The 19,266-nt window shown below is 45.3% G+C and overlaps 1 protein-coding gene across 9 annotated transcripts in view; it reads right to left on the minus strand.

Annotated features, from left to right (window-relative positions):
- Positions 1 to 19,266, minus strand: part of SMARCA2 (SWI/SNF related BAF chromatin remodeling complex subunit ATPase 2) — a 170,231-nt gene that overhangs the window by 134,198 nt on the left and 16,767 nt on the right. For all 9 annotated transcript variants that reach the window (XM_045772431.2, XM_045772420.2, XM_045772427.2 and 6 more), the window contains 3 exons: positions 18,829 to 18,958; positions 12,813 to 13,190; positions 5,366 to 5,624 (listed from right to left, as the gene is read on the minus strand). In XM_045772431.2, coding sequence (XP_045628387.2) covers positions 5,366 to 5,624; positions 12,813 to 13,190; positions 18,829 to 18,958 — 767 coding nt within the window. The remainder of the gene's footprint in view (positions 1 to 5,365; positions 5,625 to 12,812; positions 13,191 to 18,828; positions 18,959 to 19,266) is intronic.

Here is a 19,266-nt window from a genome sequence, read left to right on the forward strand (position 1 = left end):
GTAAGAGAAAGGCATCTTTTTTTTCCCACTGACTTCACTGGAAACAATATTATGACAGATTCCTGTCTTATTTGGTACACACATGTTATTAATTCTGATTTACTGAATGATTTATCATCATGATGTGCTATTAGTAATGTCATTGTTATCATGCTGTTTTTTCAGCCGTATGTACCAACACAAGCAATCACACCTTTAAGTGGTTTAATTTTGCAACAGACCGAACATTTGTGAGGGCAAACAACAACAATAAACTTCCATCAGTTTTGATATATAAAAATAAAATAAAAATAAAATAAATAAAATAGAAAATAATAAACTTCTGCCATTTTACTCTTTTGACCAAATTGTTCAGACTTACTCAACATTCTTTCACATTCCTATTACTATCGATACTCAAGGGATGATTATCATGGTTTTTTTATTTTTTATTGTAGGAACAAAGGTCCATTTCATTTGTCCAATTCAGTTTTTAAAAGTGACATAACCAAAAATCTCCAAATATAGCCAAGATGATGCATCTTAACTACAATATTGATAGAAAAACCTGTTTTTTTTCAAATGCGTAATTAAAATGGAAAAAAAAATCCTTAAACTGAACTTTACTCATGTAGAATGAAGGCCACAGTACAGGAAAATTAAATATTTACAGGTGGGTAGCTGAGGGCCAGCGATTTGGTCAGGCTGCTTCCTAGGTTCTAGATTTATGGCAGACCTTTTTCATTTAAATATCCCAGCACTCCAACCATCCCTTGGTATTCTGGTTTCCTCTCTTTGACCAAGTGGGTCAGGTGCGAAATTAGAGGCATAGCTGCTTTTCCTTAATCTTCTAAAGGTCTGTGGAAATAGAACTAAACAAACTTAGGACAACGAGGCTGAGAGTACAGAGATTAAATCACACTGACTGAGAGAGGATGGAGGGAGGTAGGGAGGCAGGGGCTGGGGGCAGATGGAGCCTCGGAGTATGTGGGAGCCGGCTGGGGGGGGGGCACCTCTTCCAGAAAAGTCTGCTTCTCCAAAGGGCCTAGTAATTTGTCAGTGAATCTCAGCTTTCCTGGCACAAAAGAATCTTTCTTTTACGAAAGGGAGGCAAGAAGTGCAAAGTGCAGACATTTAAACTATAGAATAGGAAAGGCGGAATCCAGAGTAAAATTATATGCATTCGATTCGGCACATGGTAGGTGGGTAGTGAGGGTACAGGAGGGGCTCTTTTAATGCAGAAAATTTTATCTCCTTGCAGTGGTTGTTGTCGTTGTTAATAGAAATCTTCATTTTAAATAATGCTCCTCTCCAGACAATTTCATCTCCCCATCAATGGGATTCAGCAGGTAGTCCGATAAAGAGATTCAGGATTCTAAACTTCCAGAAACAACAACACAAGTAATACTGCATGACTGCAGGAGACGCATTTAGTGTCCTCACGAGCACAGAAAATTGAAGCAGAATTAGGTCACTCAGGTTTTTCATACAGATTGAACAGTAAATCAAGAGGGGTTACTGTTCCGGCAAGAAAAAGAGTTCCATTAAAGGTAACAGAATATTTGTTCAGGTCCAGAGGAGAAGTTTATGATTCCTGTAGGAGAGTTATTTGAACAGAAAATGACACTGGTACATTTTGCTCCTTCAAGAAGCTGAGTGACACTTTAAAAAAAAAGAGAGAGAGAGGGGGAGAGAGAGGGAGACTGACTTTTTGTAACTCTGCAGATAAAACGGCCCTTGGTAATTTTTGAGAAGGAATTTCAGGGTTGCAGTGGGGAGCAGGGAAGGACAAAAAAGCAGGCCAAGCAGACTAAGCTTGCTTCCTGAAGCAAGGGGCGCCACCGTGTCCGTGCTGACCTCCGAAGCGATCCCGAACACGGCTGGCAGGACGCAGGACGCAGAGGGGCTCTTCTCAGATACGCTCCTCGGAGTGCCAGGTGCGTGTTGCACGCAGACACTTGTGGAATCAGTTTGCATGCTAACGTGACAACCCGGAGCACTTCTGCCCAAGGATCTACCTCGGAATGGAACAACTGAGGCTAGGTACACTGACAGGGCAAGGGAAGTGTGCCAGGAAGACCAGGGGAAAAAGGCACTGGAAATGTCTCTTCGACACTTACTACAGAAAAGGGCCGTCAGTTCCATCATTAAGAGAAAGATGGTCAAAAAGAAAAGGATCCAATATAACAATTTAAATGGGAACAAAATGTTTTAACGGCGAAGCTTGTGCGGATCTGAGGCAAAGCGTTCACAGGCAGAAACTTATTTATGCTCTCGCCGAATAAAGACGGTCAATTTGTCAAAATTCTGATTTTATGATGAACAAGAGAAACAGCCAAATGTCTTAAAAGTTAGAAAGAAATCTGAGATTCTGACAACTTCCTTTCAATTTTCGTAGATGAGGTAAGTGATATTACAATGGTCAGAGACATGAACATCTGTTAGTTTCTGACAGATGATTTCTGCTCCAACCAAGTTTATAAAATTATAAAAGAGTTTTTTTTTTTTCTTAGACCTTGCTCAAATAATCAGAAGATAAGGATATACTGGACCCTTCCAGTTATTGGTGCTAAAGATGAGTGAGGGACATTCTGTCAACGAGGGACAAAAGGAAGAGTTCCTTTGCTGTCTCTTACAAGAGTCTACAGCACTTGGTCTAACCCTTTCTAAAGGATAAGTGTAACCTAATCTCTGCAGCTGAAAATTTATCTCCATAGAGAGAAGTCAGCTATCGCTCTCCAACCAAGGAAGAAAAGAGATAAAAGCAAGGCTGCCAGTGGAAACCTATGCTTCTTCTCAAGATGGCCGTGGGAAAGTTCAAGTCCAAAGTCCCCACCAGCTTTTTGCACCCAGGGTTGCCAGAACGATGGTTTCAGAAGCCATGCGGCTTTACGGAAGAGGAGACGTGTATCAAGCAATGATAATAATATGAAAAATAGCCATTACACCACATTCTGCAGGGCTTGTAATTTAAAAGATAGTGACACCTGTACTTTTTCTTATTGATATGAGACGGGAGGACCAAAGCGTTTCACACCCCGGAACAGGCTGCTTTGTACCACTTAGTACTGTGTACTTTGGGAGACCATCCGTTAAGACCACTTCTGAAAAAGGGGCTAAAAGAGGCTCATGACTAGAAAGGCCTGCAAATGAAGTTCTGGTAAAATTGAGGAAGAAAATTTAGGTGTCGGTAAAATACATGCACACACATACACCCCCCCCCCCAACACAGGCTGAATAAGGAAAAAAAGTCCAGGTGTGTTCCTAGGTATAGAAAGCGTCTTTGTTACGAATGTCATTCGCATGATGTGACAACGGTATTGGTAGGTTTGCGCGTTCAGGGAAGGGGAAAAAATGTTAGTTCTTAGGAAGTCAGAATTTTAGAGTAATTAAACGATACCCCTCTATCCCATTTACTGTCTTTTTAAAAAGTACCTGTGGGGGACCCGGGTAGCTCAGTCGGGGAAGTGGCCGACTCTTGCTGTTGGCTCAGGTCATGTTCTCAGGGTCATGAGAGCGAGCCCTGTGTCACATTGGGCTCTGCTACCCCTCTCCCCACTTTCGGGTGTGCTGTCTCTCTCTCTCTTAAATAAATAAATCTTTTAAAAGAAATACTTTTGACGGTTTTTCTATTCAGTAGCAACATAAAGAAAGAACTGCGTACGAATAAAGTTCTTCTGTCCCTAATGAGAATACAGTGCTGACATCTGACTTCGTACCTTGCAGTGGTCTGCCTATCAGCACTGCTATGCCAACAGACGAAGCATGTCTAGCTCTCTGGGGTACATAAAACGCGGGAAACAGCAATCTAAAAGCTCTTCATCGAGGATCAGTCATAGTAATAAGAGCAAAGCTCTACTCTTCATCCAAAAAGCTACACACATTAAATGGCGAGTTACTGCGATTTCTTCCACAGAGTCGCTTGCAAAGCTGGCAAGTTAGCATTTTAATCTAATAACAAGTCATGTGGTTTTCAACAAAGACCAAGGTAAGTCTTTAAAGGGAGCCTAGGTGTTATTTACTAACATTCCCTATAACTTCTAAACTTTCATTTTCTTTTGAATGAAACAATAATTGGGAAGTAATAATAGCTGATATGCACTGAAAGTCTTTGTCTCATTTTATCTTCCCCCTACAAGAGGTACTATAACCCCCTCTTTTAACATATGAGGAAACTGAGTCACAGAAAAGAGATGTAACTTGGGGTGCCTGGGTGGCTCAGTTGGCTAAGGGTCTGACTCTTGATTTCAGCTCAGGTCGTGATCTCAGGGTCATGGGACTGAGCCCCACGTCAGGCTCCACACTCACTGGGGAGTCTGCTTGGGATTCTCTCTCCCTTTCCCTCTACCCCTCCGCCCCGCTCACATACTCTCTCTCCCTCTCTCTCAAGTAAATAAATAAATAAAAATCTTAAAAAAAGAAGAGATGTAACTTGACCAAGGTAACACAGCTGGGAGGCGACAGAGCCCGCATTCCTGGCCAACTCCAGAGACCGTGATCTTAGTCTTGTTTTAACTTGACTCCTTACTTATGGACTCTCTTTTTGGTTGACATTAACCATTTACTTACCTGAAGGGTCTGCTAACTCCAGGCTGTCCACAGCCCGTTTTTGCAAATAAAGTTTTATTGGAACATGGCTGGCCCATTATTATCTGTGGATATACTCTCGCACTGTAAGGGCACAGCTGAGGGACCTTTGCTATGGGCCTGCAAAGGGTAAAACGTTTACCACCTGGCCTTTGACAGAAAAGGTTTGCCAACCACTGATGTCGACAAATGGGCCAAATCGGGCGAAAATTAAGTTTCTGGAGTAAGAGTTTAAATGTGGACCCTGCGTGAAGACAGCTCACCCCGAAGGTTGACCAAACAGTAGACCCACAAATGCACAAATTACAATGAAGAATATATTATACCGAGCCACTAAGTATGATTTAGTGTCATGAGATGTGTCATTAACCTAAAGGTCTGGCTGGCAGGACACGCGCAACATCCAGCCAGCTCAGAGCCCTCGCTGGGAGATACCATGCAAACCACAGCAAGACACGGCAAGGCTAAGGGTGAGAGGACCCCTTTCTCGGGTCCACAAGCACTTGGGGCTGGGCTTTGACCTCCACCTTCCCAGTGCCTAGCACAGTGCCTGGCATGTCCCAGGGGCTGATGAACGGTGTCTGACTCACAGGATGAAAATCACAGTCCTGCCCACCCCGAGCCATGAAGGCCCCCTCTTGCCACCCCCACGGGAAACAAACTCTGGTTCTAGGGTCCTTCCCGTAGCCTGAGTTTCGGCCTGTGCCCTGTCCCACAGGGCAGGGCCACCACCCCCCGGGTTCAGTGGTCCTCACCAGGCCAGCGCCGCCAGCCCCCACCCCGGGGCCGGGTGCCTCACCTGTACTCGCGCTCCTGCAGGATCTCCACCGGGTCCAGGCCTTGCGGTTTCTGGATGGGGCTGATGCGGCTCTGCTTCTGCTGGAGCTGCAGGATGGGCGAGGGCTGCCCCGGGGCCGGCTGCGGCACGGAGGGCCCGGGCACGGCGGCCGCGGGCGGCTGCGCGGCGGTGGCGGGGGGCACGGGCGAGGGCCGGCCGCTGGGCGCGGGCACCGGCAGCTTCTGCGGGGTGCTCGGGCCGCTCAGCTCCGGCCCCGGGCCTGCAGGACAAGAGCAACATGGGCAGCTCGGGCAGGCCGGCGCCCTGCAGCCACCCCCCGGCCTGCCCGCTGCCCCCGCCACGGGGACCACCGACCATCTCCAGACAAGGGAAGAGGAGGGGAGGAAAGGAGATGAGGAAGGCGGGAGGGCAGGGAGGGGAAAGGAGGAGAAAGTTAGTAAGCAGAACCAGGCATCTCTCCCCATAGGGCAATGGCATTCACGGATGGACACCGGTGAAATGGCCCAAAAATGACCCAAGCAGTCACTGAGTAAAAGAACCGATGGTCAGCGTTTAATGTAGCTCTAAGAGTGGTTTGTTGGGGTTTTTGGCTTTGTTTTTTTGTTTTTTAAAGAACTGCAGGTGTATTCAAGAGTTCAGAAAAGGAAGGGAGTCCTAGAACAGTCAGATGCAATCTGGGTGTGGTTCCAAAAGCACGTTTTGCAAATTGCACGTTGAGGGGCTTGAGGTGCAGACCCTCGCCTAACCCTCACTTCCGCACACAGGCAGCAGCTTGGCCAGCCCTCCCATGCGAGCCCAAGGGGCACACATCTTCCCTGCGTGACCTAAAAGGCACATTTCAGGCCTAATCAGTGCATCTCAGTAACTGAAGTTTTTAATTTTTTTAATTTTTTTACTGCATATTAGAAAATGTTTCTAAAAAACATGCAGTGTAGGGGGGGAGCAAATCCGCTCATTCCACCTATAAAAACTATCAAATATGAAGATTCAAGAGGGCATTTTTTTCTCATGCTAACAGAATAAAAGGGATATGCAATCATCAAGCTTATCAAAATGCACTTGGTAAGTTAATTTAATGCAATTTTCCACATTAAACTTCAGGAGTTTAAATTGATTGCTAGGTATGGACCGAAAGTAAGAAGTGTTCTGTCTCTCCTCATACTTAAACTCTTACTTACTTCAAAATTATAAATAAGATTAGTGATGCTACCAGATGAATTAGGAAATGAAAAAAAAAAAAATCTCAGTAAGCTGTTAAAACCTCTGATAGGCATTTTCCCGAGCATTTTCTGTATCTTTTCTAAGAAAAGTTAAAACTATTAAACAGTAATAAAATAATAGTCCATATACTTCAGAGCGCCTTAATAATTAACCATACAAAGACGTACATTATGAAAAATTAGACACATTTATTCAATTTCCAGCAAACACCATTTAGAAATGGGCTTAAATGACAATGCAAGGAGAGGATAAGCAAACATTTTGACAGGAGGAATGTAAGGAATTGGAACAAAGTGCTTAGGAAGCTGTACGTGTGTGTGTGTGTGTGTGTGTGTGTGTGTGCCCGTGCATTTGTATGTGTGCCCGTGCATGCACGTGTATGTGTGTGTGCCCGTGCGTGTGTGTGTATGTGTGTGTGTGTATGCTGTTACTGTTGTGCTTTTTTCACCTTCCTTGGGAAATTAGGTAAACTTTCTGAAACGCACGCAGCTACATAACCCTGAGATGACTGCAGCCCTGGGTCCAGTGGGGGATGAAAAACTCTTGAGGGAAAAATGCATTTTTAAAAATTTTCTATTTTAGGCATTGTAGATGTACTATCATAATAAAGAGATTCTTTTCAGCTAAGTACTTTCTGATTTTTTTTTTCTGAATGGAAAGTCTTTTACATAATGCATCGTGTTTCATAATATTTTATATTTAGAAGTTTCTTTCATCCATATATAAGAAACCAGTTTCTAAACATTACATTTCAGGGTTGTTAAGCACTGGAATGAGTTATGGAGGGACGTTTTAGAATATGGTCTCCCTAGAGGTCTTTAAAACAGGGTAGATTTTTTTCATCTGGATTGTTTTAGGTGTCTCCTCCAAAGGAGAGGAGACAGAGATTTCTAACAGGTTGATTCTCTATCATTCTAGAAATTTCCTTAATAAACCCAAGAAACTGGTAGAATTAAATGTATTTCAAGACTCGGCATAAGCATACTAAATAATAAACTTACTACACTGAAGCCCCCTAAAAACACCACCATTCTTAACAAAGAGAAAATTCGGGTCTTACTGATACGGTAATATCATTAATAATCACTCTGTATTCAGTTCTGCAAGTGTTTTTCCTCCTTTCAAAGTTTAAATAATTCATCAACAAAAACCAGAACAGGGCACTCGGTGTGACACGTTCCACCTGTTTCCGGAACTTTCTTCTTTAGCCTTCCCTCCTGTAAATACCTATGCAGAAGCCTCTGATGACTCCTTGAGGTATAGTCAAGTCACTAATTTTAAAGCCACATTTCATCAAAGGAAGGTACCCAGAGCATGTCTGATATCCCTGGTTCCACTTCTAGTCATTTTTAGCTTTTGACTCAAGACCAGATCTAAAGCACACGCACATGGCTAGACTTCTTGAATCCCTTAAAGACAAAGACATTCTCATCCAGCTGATTGACCCTTAAAATGGAGAAGCAGAGACAGAGAGACCCAAACATGAACTTCCATATTCAAATCTCCAATTCAAACAGTCCTACCACTTGCTGTGAAGGAAAACAGGCACCATGAAAGCACCCCGCCTCTTTCTAAAAGAACGGATGGGGGTCACCCGCACTCTTCCGCCTGCTGGTTGCGTGAGCCTGAGCTCGTCACCTAACCCCGCATGGCTCAGTTTTCTCATCTGCAGAATGGGGATGATAACATAACCTCCTCAGGCGGGAGTGAGGATTCAGTGAGATCATGTAGCCACGTGCTCCACACCCTCCACTCACGGCCTTTTTAATCCTAGCAAGGCCACAGAGGCTCAGAAGGCTAATTTCGTTACTTAGCTTTATAGAAAAACCCCCGTGGCGAAAGACAGGCTTTTTAGGAAGCTTGGTACTGTGTTAGCTGGAAATTGGGAGTCCACTCTCCTACAGCGAACTCCAAAATGTTTCGCCGGCTCACAACGACTCAGCACGAATACTCGGATAAGTCGGCTTGCCACGTGCTTTCTGCCAAGCTGCTATCAGAACCACTTACAAGCAAATTCCTTTCCCAACTCAACACCGCGAGTTCATTTGCTGCGTGGGGCTATTTTTTCCCTGCCTCCCAACACATTACATAAAAACTCCTACTTACAGAGCCTAGGGAAGCGCGTGCGGCTTGCCGCAACTGGACGTGCCCAGAACGCAACCGCTGTTCTCAGGTTTCTTGCTGGCCCCTCAGGCGGCTTACAGAGGGACGGTGCCTGGCTGGACTGGCTCTCTAGCGACAGAACTCATCTCTGCTACAGACACTCGTGGTCTGCTGACGATAAGACCAGACCGCTTCCTGCTATCTCCAAACGTAAGACAAATTACCTTCCTTAGCTTGTCTCCTACCACCCCCTCCCCCCTGCAACATAAACAATTTAGGCTTAATTATCAGAGGGTTCACATGTGGCTGTTTTCCCCTCAGTCCTCACCTTGGAAATCAAGGCAGAGGCAAGCCCTGATACCCCTGAGCGCGACCCAGTGTGGCTAAGGTGAGGACGGGGGTCTGTCTTGGGTGCATCCCTCTGCCTGATTTTAAGAAACGGGGAAATGAACGTATTAAAATACCCCGCGTCTCGCATGTACAGAATTTCTGTGCATTCAGAGCTCACATTGTCTTCCCAGCACACTAGAATCCCTATTCAATATTCTGTGCCTTAAATAAGGATTTAAGTGGTTTCCATGGGTTGAAAAAAATAAATGTAATGAAGTGTATTTAAATTGAACATACCTAGATATTTTAGAGACCTAAAAAGAGCGGGGGGGGGGGGAGCAGGAGAGAGACAAGCTCTGAAAAAAATTAGCAATGAAACTTTTACTTTCTACCACAAGGTCCACCCCACCCCACAGCAACCCCCCAAAACAAACAAAAAGCAACAAAAAGAAATCCCCAAAAAACTAAACTTTTAGAGTTCCTATTTTTAATTTCGCTTTAGTCTCTATAAAAGAAAAAAATGAATCGAAGTGGAAAAGAAGATATTGGGTTAGACTGGCATGGAGCCCACAGCAGGTAAGGACTGAAGAACTATCTGTTCAGTGTGCAGCTCCTGCAGTCAACCCATAGCTGTCCAGCGGTGCCTCTGACGATGTGTGTCACTTAGGGTGAGTCACATCTCTGGAGCTTAGATTTGAAGCAGACCGCCCCAGCCAAAGACATGCTCTTGAACATGGATAACACGACAGAGCCAGACAAAGACACACGGAATCGGGAGTTAGCTCCAGATAAGTGGATATACTTAAACTTATTTTTTCCTCAAATATTAGTAGAGGTATTTATACACAATAATACTTTTTTTTTTTATTAAGGAGGGATGGAGTTAAGTAATAACAATTAAAAAAATATATTCACTCTAAAAAAATTTTTTTCTCTGCCTCATTTTGACTTGTCCTAAATGCCAATCCCCCCAAAAAGTCTTTGTCAAGTAAGGTTGCCAACTCCCTCTGAAAGCTGAGGTTTGGGGACAAGTTCTGCAACACTTTGGGGTGCAACCTCCTTCCCAGCGGCAGGAATGGGTCTGCTCAGTTGGCAGGAGGGAGCTTCTTCTAACTTTCTCCATGGCCTCCTTGCCCACTCTGGTATAAAACACTATCTGCCCCAATATTTCCATTTCTAATGAAGCCTGACTATCGAAATACAAGAGACAGAGCGCTGAGTAACAGAACAGATTCCTCCTGACGACAGAGGCCTGGTGAGGGAAGATGAAGCGTCAGAGGTGGGTCACATCATGGAGCCCCCTCCTCTGGAAATGGTCCAGAAAACGCACTCGGGATTGTGTTTACTGGGACGTGAAGTGGCTGTTAGGTACAAGCGTCCAGACAACCGAAACCTGGTCCCCTAAGTTTTACTACTTCATGTCAGTCTCCTTATTCAAACTTTGGGTGAAAAGTTTTCTGAAATGAATCATCTAGCTTCCTGCCTTCTTAAAAGATACTTTGGGATCTTTTCCTGCTGGGCGCAGATCATTTTAAAAAGAGCCAATATTTGGGGCGCCCGGGGGACTCAGTCGATTAAGCATCTGCCTTCGGCTCAGGTTATGATCCCAGGGGCCTGGGACCGAGTCCTGTATCGGGCTCTCTGCTCCGTGGAGAGAGTCTGCTTCTCCCTCCGCCCTTTACCCTGTTTGTGCTCTCTCTCTCTCTCTTAAACAAAATCTTAAAAGAACAACAAAGGTTAGCAATGCTCATGGAGGTCTGTGATGACGCCCCAGGACATGCTTCCAGGTTCAGTGAAGGACGCCTACATGACACGGTCCCACATCACTAGCTCCTGGGAGGTACAGGTTTTGCTCCCTGGTCCTCCAAATACCACCTCTCTGGTTGCCATTCAGCCCCTGCTGAAAACTACTTCGATGTGGGATGTCAAGAGTACTAAGTTCACTGACATGGAGTCTAGAGAACAAGTAAAAGGCTCTAGGTAAGGAGCGGAGGTACTTTTCCCTTTCGGCACACACGGGAGGAAAACGGTTGCCTTTGGTACACAGTTGATGACAGGTTCCTTCCCTTGTCATGAGCCCCTTTGTTACGAAGGAGCCAGCACGGGGCAGCTGCCAATAACATGGGCTCCCGGGTCAGACTGCTAGCACGGGAGTCCCGACTCTCCATATTCTAGAAGAGTCCCCCATGCAGAGTACTCAGGCTGAGCACGATGCACGAGGCAGGCCAGGTGTTTAATAAGTACAGGCCACATACCCAGAGACATGCACGGATTTTTTTTCTTTCGTCTGGCTGCCTTCCCAAGAGCTGGAGTTACGCCGTTTTAAACCCCCAACCACATCGAGGGTCCAAACTACCGTTTTCTGCGGGGTTTTCCTCTATAACCTTTCCGGTCCCTGACGTTCAGTCCCACTCGATCCTCCACGTACCAACGTGCCACGGTTACTCCACAAAGATCTGCAGCTGACACGATCCTTTCTTGCTGTTTAAAAGCCCAATCCTAAGGCTACATCCACAATTAACGAGGTGAGTTAATCCTTCGGGTAGGGCAACTCTTGGAGCTTCCCCCACCAGAAAAGAAACACGGACAAACTCAGAAGGCACATGATAATTAAAAAATAAGAATCATCATCTGAACTCCTCCCCACTGCCTAAGTCCGCCAACTTAGGAAAAGTACCGATGTCCAAAAAAACCGCTCGCAGCGATTGGCATGCCGTGGCTTGCCCCAGGGAGAGGGAAGCACACCCAGGAAATGTGTCAACGTCAAGGAAGAGCCCGGAATTCAAAACTCTAGTTAGAACAGAACCATCAACTCTTTGCTTATCTGGTGGTTAACAAAAACCTTGCCAGGGAAAACAATGTTCGGGGAAGCTCACCACATAGCCCCCTGCACCTCCGAATTCTGGCGGTGGGATCGAGCCAGAGCAACAGAGGGCCACACAAGGGTCATCTCCACCTGTTACATACTATCACGGTTTCAGATGTGTTGCCAGGTCTATGTAAGAAATAGGCCGTGTGCATTCTGTTACTGTTTGTTCTGAACAAATCTTACGGATGCCTCTATCTTGCAGTGTCTCTTACAGGAATAATAATAATACCAATAATGAAAAAAAAAATCCCACCTGGAAAATCTCCTTTTTAGTTTCATGCTAGAAAAGGCTCTGGGTTCCTCTGAGACACTGGTGAGCCACTGGCTTCCGAACGGCGAGGATCTGGTCCCAGACCCTGTCTCCCTTCCTGCCTGCCAGGAAGCTGGAGTCCTCTCACAGCTCCGAGGCAGCAACCGTGAGCTGCGGGGGGCCTCCACGCTCCTGACCTCCCTGACCCCGATTTCTCCTTCCCTTTGTTTCTGATTTCCTACTTGATAATGATTTTACTGCAATATGCTTTTCTTGGGAGGTCTCCCTCAATGCTTTTCACCACACAAAGGGGTAGAAAGAAAGAAATCAACACACATAAGGTGGCTCGAGGAGAGCTGAGGCTAGGGGCGCCTTCTGGCTGCAGGAACGCACGGGGGGGGGGGGGGGGGGGTGTTTAAGCTGGGGCATGCGGCCGGGCTCCCGACAAGCCTTGAGCCTCTTGAAAGAGAATGCAGAGTCACGGGGGACACTGCCTCCTTCCCAGCACCCTACGGTGCAGGGGCCCAGGGATCCTGGCCAGCTGAGTGAAGCAAGACAAGGGAGCCACCGAGGTACAACAAAGCCTAAGTCAGCCCAGCGCTTCTGCGCCCTCGGCAGTCCTTCTTAGCCGAGTTGGACCATCGCATTATTCACTGGGTAACACAGGAACCTACCAGATGGTCGGTTGTAGTTAACTAGGGCCTGCTGCTGCGGCTGCTGCGCCTGGGGCTGGGGCTGCGGGGGCTGGTGCTGGGGCTGCTGCATGCCGGGCAACGTCCTTTTCCCCTGGACTGCAAGCTGCAGCGTTTCGGGGAGGGGCTGGCCCCGGGCCAGCATTTTGTAAGCTAAAATCTGCGCTCGCAGCTGATGCAGCTGGACAGGGCTGAAAGGCGAGGGACCTCTGCTGGGCTGGCTCATCGCCTGCGGATCGCCCGAGATGAGGGGCCCCGGCTGGCTCGGCGGCATCTGGGGTGGGGTCGGGCCGCCTCCCGACATCGGGCTGGAGACGTGCTCTGGGGCTCCCAACGGAGACGGGTGTGGCGACATGTAACCTAGAATAAAACAGGAAAGGAGATCACACGCTGCCCCCAGTGACCCTGAAAGCCCGGCGTTCCTGGCCATTTGGATGATTTTTCTGCAACGGCACTGCCTGCTAGAAATTTCAAGTATACATCACGTAATAATGATAGAACTATGTGTAATTATCAAATTGCTCTGTACCAAAGATATACAATGAAAATTTTCTAGTAGACACATTAAAAAGCAAAAGACAGCCAATTTTGATAAGATGTCTCACTGAAATCAACATACCCCAAGTATCATTTCATAATATAAAAATTATTAAAGACATATTTTACATTCTTTTTTTTTTTCATGCTAAGTGACAACACATCTCAATTAGGACAAACCACATTTCAAGTGAAATAATCAATAGCCACGTGTGTCCTAGAAGGTACACTGCTAGTGGCTGTTGTACACGTAAAGCAAAGACGGCAGGGAATGGTGTTATATGTTAAAAGTAGCTCCAACCTCCAAAACAAAACCTGGAAAGTGTGCACTATCTCGCAATGCGGAATGAAGAGTCTCTCCTGGGGACAGCAAATCATTATTTGGTTTATTATTATGCACAATTATTGAGGGCCTCCACTGTTATAAGCACTACCCCAGGCACTCAGTTGAGTTCTCCCTTGAAACAGAGCCTGATGGAAGGATTGAGTGCAGGGGACTTATTTGGAAGGTGTGGGCACACTGGTAGGGGGGTATAGAAAGGTGATATAAGAAAGAGACAGCAGCTGCTCTGGTGGGTACCTGAGGACTAATTTCAGGCAGAACCTCTGGGGTATGAGGTCAATGACTCACCTCCAAATTATCCCGGGGAATGGGGTGGGGGTGGGGAAGAAGTTGGGGTATTTACACTCAGGATCATGAGTCACTGCTTAGGTCACTCATTATGGTTCTGGGGAGCATTAGTCCCCAGGGAATTTTCCAGGTGTGAGAAAGAGGGGCTGAAGTCCAAGACGGCGGGCTGGCCAGTGGACATCAGGTGGGTGGGAGCACAGACAGAGTAAGGACAATTAAAGGGATATGAATGGAGTACAAATTATTTCTTCAATCCTCACAACAGCCCAGAAGTTAAATGTTGTCACCTCCATTTTTTTTTTTTCTTTAAATAAGGAAACCAAGGCTCAGAGCGTCGCACAATTAGATCTTGGCAGCTCCAAGATTCAAACCAAAGTCCATCTGACTCCAATGTGTATATATTCATTCCAGGCTCTAATATTAATTTGGTTTTATACAAATAAGTTAGAGACTTGAAAGTCTCAAAAATCTTCTAGAACCATTTACAATATCACATAAACATGAGAGTAATTTGGGTTTTAAGAGATCTACGTGGGAAATTTAAGAATATGTTTCTTGGGGAAGAAAAGTAAAAAAAAAAAAAAAAAGGCATGAAGTAATTCAAGGAACTCATTTCAGGAGATGAACTGTAGATCGGGGCCAAGGAATTCCTAGAAAAATGTACGACTGAGCATTGCTGCAGGGAGAGCCAAGGTGAGGAGGGAACAGAGTAGCCTCCTGCAATCCTAAAGGTTGCCCTGAATTCAAACTAAGTGCCGATTAATCAAGTCACAGGTGTCCTAAGGCACAATATAAAATATCAGATTCAGGGTCTTTGCCCTTTAATAAATGTATTCGAGTCACAATTATCATAAAGGTCATCACACAGGTGTTTATTAGACATCTGCTGGGTGTTGGAACCCGAGTGGGGTTTGAGCTGGAAGAGCTCTGGGATTCCACGTGGGATCACAGAGGCCCAAGAGCATCAGACCGACACTGACTGGGGACTCAGCATCACCATTTGAGAGACTAGAGCAAAGAAAGGCCTTAATTGCTTTTATCTCAAATCGCTGTTTGGAAAGGGAAATTTATTCAGATGCTTTAAGAGGAGGGTAGGTTCCGTCCTATCAGCTGGTGAGACACAGAGCTCCATTCAGAGCAACTACCCTGATGAGAACTAGAAGATGTACCAGCTCTCATTCCCCAAATCCCTACTTCATAATGGACTGCAAAACTGCTCAGCCATCAGGGGTCTCGTCAGTCATGTAAGTCAGCCAAGAAAATGCCCCCAAAGTAGCCTGCAAGACCAGCAGAAATGTAAAGCCTGGTATGTTGTTACTTATGACAGGAAACGTTTACAGGGGATTCCCAACATGCACAGAACTTTGTCACTAACATGCTTCTTTCTTAATGAGGCTTACGTTCCCCCCTTAATTGTAATGCTGGTGCATAAGGGTATAGTTTGTTCATTATTGAAAGCACCTTCCTGATACCTGTTTGGCCAACCCTGTATCTACCACAGGGGGAGAAACTTGCTACCAAAACCCTCCTACTGGGATTTTCATAGTAGAAGGGATAATACCAGGCATTGAAATGGGCCGTATGTCTCCCGCCTTCTGGTCTCCCCTGTTTCCAAAGTCATCAATTATGGCTCACCCAAGAAAAATCACAGGACGGCCAACACAATGGACCAAAACATCAGACAATCCAGTCTAAACCCAACTGTTGACTAAATCGCTCTGTTAAACTATGAAGTACGGGAAAAGGAAGCTAGGAAGGTGAGAGTTATATCAGGCACAATGATTCAGTTTACCTCAAATTCGCTAAGGAAGAAGCTGAGAGTGGAATAAAAATCATTTTCTGGAATTAATCCACGCAACAAAATTTTACCTCAGATGTGACAAGAAGAAACTGGAGATGGGAGATTTTTTTTTTTCCTAGAAAATATAGGAGATGTTAATAGAATCATTCTATCACAGTATGACATTAAAAATGTGACAGTGTTTCAGCCAAAGAGAGATTTTTTTTTCCCCCTACATGACTAGCATTCCATAAAACTTCAGGAAAAAACAGAATCTAAATGATGAGACAACATAACGTATTTTAGTAATTATCTCTAGTTAAGAAAACGGGGCGAAGAAATTGACTGAGTGCGAATATACGTTTGTCTGCAGGATGCCAAGGTCGATACAGAATCAGCTCCTTCTGAACGCTGGCTCCATGTGCTCATTCAAAAGTGGCCCCAAAAGACTGGCAGTTTCCCTTCCCTAGTCTTCGAGGGCCATTATCTCCCTGGTTGCACCTTGCCTCGAGAGAAGCGGTCATGTCTCTCCTTTTAATAATCTTGAACTTATAAGCGCCAATTTCGTATGAATTTTCTCTTCTCTCTCTCACACACACACGTTAAATATTATATACTTGCCTTTGAAGGCTTTTCCTATCCAATGGACCAAAAATAAACAATGTTATCATTGGGACCATCAGGTACATGATTCAGTATTTATTGAAGGAAATGGTTTTGCTTCTCAACCAATACCCCAAAATAACCTGGTATGTTGCTAGGAAGTGAAACCTGGCAGGTTTCCGATCAATACCGCGCACCTCTCTATACCTGTGTGTTTATAAATGGCTTTTTACAAGGGGGTCTTTAAAGACACATGCTATTACAGGGTCTCAGCTCTTTTTAGAGCATTATATAGAATAAGACTCTATTATACCAATACTACTTAATTCAAAAATATGCTTTTAAATAACTCATTCCCCAGCCTACAATGCACTTTACTAGTTTGCAGAAAAATATTACATGCTAATTCGGATTCCATTTAGAGCAGACCCTTACATTTCTAAGTAATTATAACTTGCCGAAATTATAGAAAAATTAGTATCTATTTAAAATTGTGGACCGGTGAACGCATCAGTTCGCTTCTCTACCTAACTGAACAAAATGAACGAGGTACCTATCCGGTTATATGCTAGACGCTGTACCAAGTGTTGGAGATTCCAAGAAGAATAAAAGGAACCAAGCAGTGAGAGAAATTTTAAGATCCATAAAAGTAAAAGCACTCACCTAAAATTCGTGCATTTAAAGGGTTTTGTGTTGCCGTTTTCCGTGGGCCCTACCCCTAGAGGTACTGCAAAGCCAGGAGCAGACAGAGCGGGCACTTGGCTTTGCGAATCACCGACCATCACTCGTCTACGCCTCCCAGGTAGTACAAGTAGGTACGACATTAGCTCTGGGAACACACCTGGCTCCTCAGAATTAAATGTTAAACCTGGGAGTGTGGTCTAAATCCATTCTTAACACTGAATGGGTCAAATAGTTTCTTCCTATACTGCAAAAAAAATATCCCAATGAAACCAGGCTGCTTGGCTGACGTGGTCAACATTTGAGTCATCCTCTGTAACACTTGTACCTGTCTGCCATCAAAATTCTGATCAGAGGCTGGGATATTCAAAACCCGCTTGACTATGAAAGAAGATACATTCCTGTGCCTCCATGATTTGTGTGTGTGTGTGTGTGTGTGTGTGTACACACACACACACACACACATTTAATTGTGAATACATTTCTCTAAATCCTCAGCCAAAAAATCTCCCCTCGAATGAATGGATGGCTGACCATGAATAGAGAAGAAAACCCCCACATTTATTACACTACGAAGACGTGCATCCGGCAGCACAGAAAGCACAAACTTTGAATGAGAAGACCAGCAGGGTTAACTGCATGCCCTTGCACGCTGAAATGACCGCACAATGATTCTGAACACGGCTTACACTGCACTCAAAGACTCTAAGGCATGTTCACTATGCCTTCAACAGTGAGGGAGGAAGGCATCAGGCAGAAGAGAAACAGACCATATACTGACTGGCCATTACTGGGGCTGAACTGTGCCCTCTACAGAGAGATGCCAAAGCCCCAACCCCTCTTATCTGTGCAGGTGACCTTATTTGGATACAGGATCTTTGCAGATGTCATCAAGTTAAGATGAGACCGTACTGGATTAGGGGAGACCCTAAAGCAATGACTAGTGTCCTTATAAGAAGAGGGAAATCGGACACAGGCGTAGACACTCAGGAAAACGCCACATGGAGACCGAGACAGATTGGAATGAGAGCTCTACAAGCCAAGGAATGCCAAGGATTGCTCTCAACCACCAGAATCTAAGGAGAAGCAAAACAAAAGATTCTTCCCAAAAGCCTTCAGAGAGAGCACAGCCCTACTGATACCTTGATTTCAGGCTTCCAGCCGCCAGAACTGGGAGAGAATGAATTTCTGTTGTTTCCTGCCACCTGGTTTGCGGGAATCTGTTACAGCAGCCCTAGGAGACGAATACAGCCCCCCCACCAGCAATGACAGGTAATTCCACCGGCAGGAAAACCCACCGTACAATGTATGAGCATGCAATTCAAGGGACACAGGGGGCTCATCTTACCTTCACATCTCTGCTGTCACTTGGAGGCAGAGCTGGATTCTCCTTCTGGCTCTGTCGCTTCCTAGATGTGTTCACTTAGGAAAACAGAGCAAATTCTCTGAGCTTTCGCTTCCCCATCTAGAAAACGGGGCTGACCTAATTTACCTTGGAAGATCATAATGAGGAATCTGCCTCGAGTACACAAAGCCACTTCGCAGATTGCTTGCATGCGGGGTGGCTAGTAGAATTTACTAGTATCTTGGAAATAAAACTGCCCAGGCAAAAATCATAGTCGTGTTGGTACAGGTAAAGGGAGAAGCGGCCTATAGCATTCAACCTTCCTTAGACACGTTCTTTGGAAGTCACAAGTAAAGTAACCGATACGAAAGATCAAAGCCTATGGAACGGAGCCAAGACCAGGTGTGCAGCGGACACAAACCTTGGCTGTGTTGATCCATCGGACTCTGGGGAGGACCCATCCCCGGGTGAGGGGGCCGCATGCCGGAGCCCTTCATGGATCCACAGTGCATGTCTTCTACAATCCCCTTGTCATGCAGACCATCGATGGGCTGAAACATTGAAATGACATTGGTTAGATGCCTCTTGAAGGTACAAAATTTCCATCTGGACCTTAAGATCCCTCACTTTTAAAGTCTTCAAAACGGTGGCGTAATCATCTATTGCTCATACGACAGACATATATTTTTATACCTAGACTACCTGTATTGTCATGTATTACATATACTTTATAGGTAGGGACCAAAAACTAAGACTACACCAACAGGGTCAGCAAAACTATCCATAAGTCGAAAGTTAAGGCTTTAAACAGCTGGATTGTGTGTGTGTGTGTGTGTGTAATGTCAATCGCCTACAAATA

The sequence above is a fragment of the Ursus americanus genome, chromosome 34 (genome assembly GCF_024610735.1).
Source record: "Ursus americanus isolate L20-20 chromosome 34, mUrsAme1.1.p, whole genome shotgun sequence".
Lineage (NCBI taxonomy): Eukaryota > Metazoa > Chordata > Mammalia > Carnivora > Ursidae > Ursus > Ursus americanus.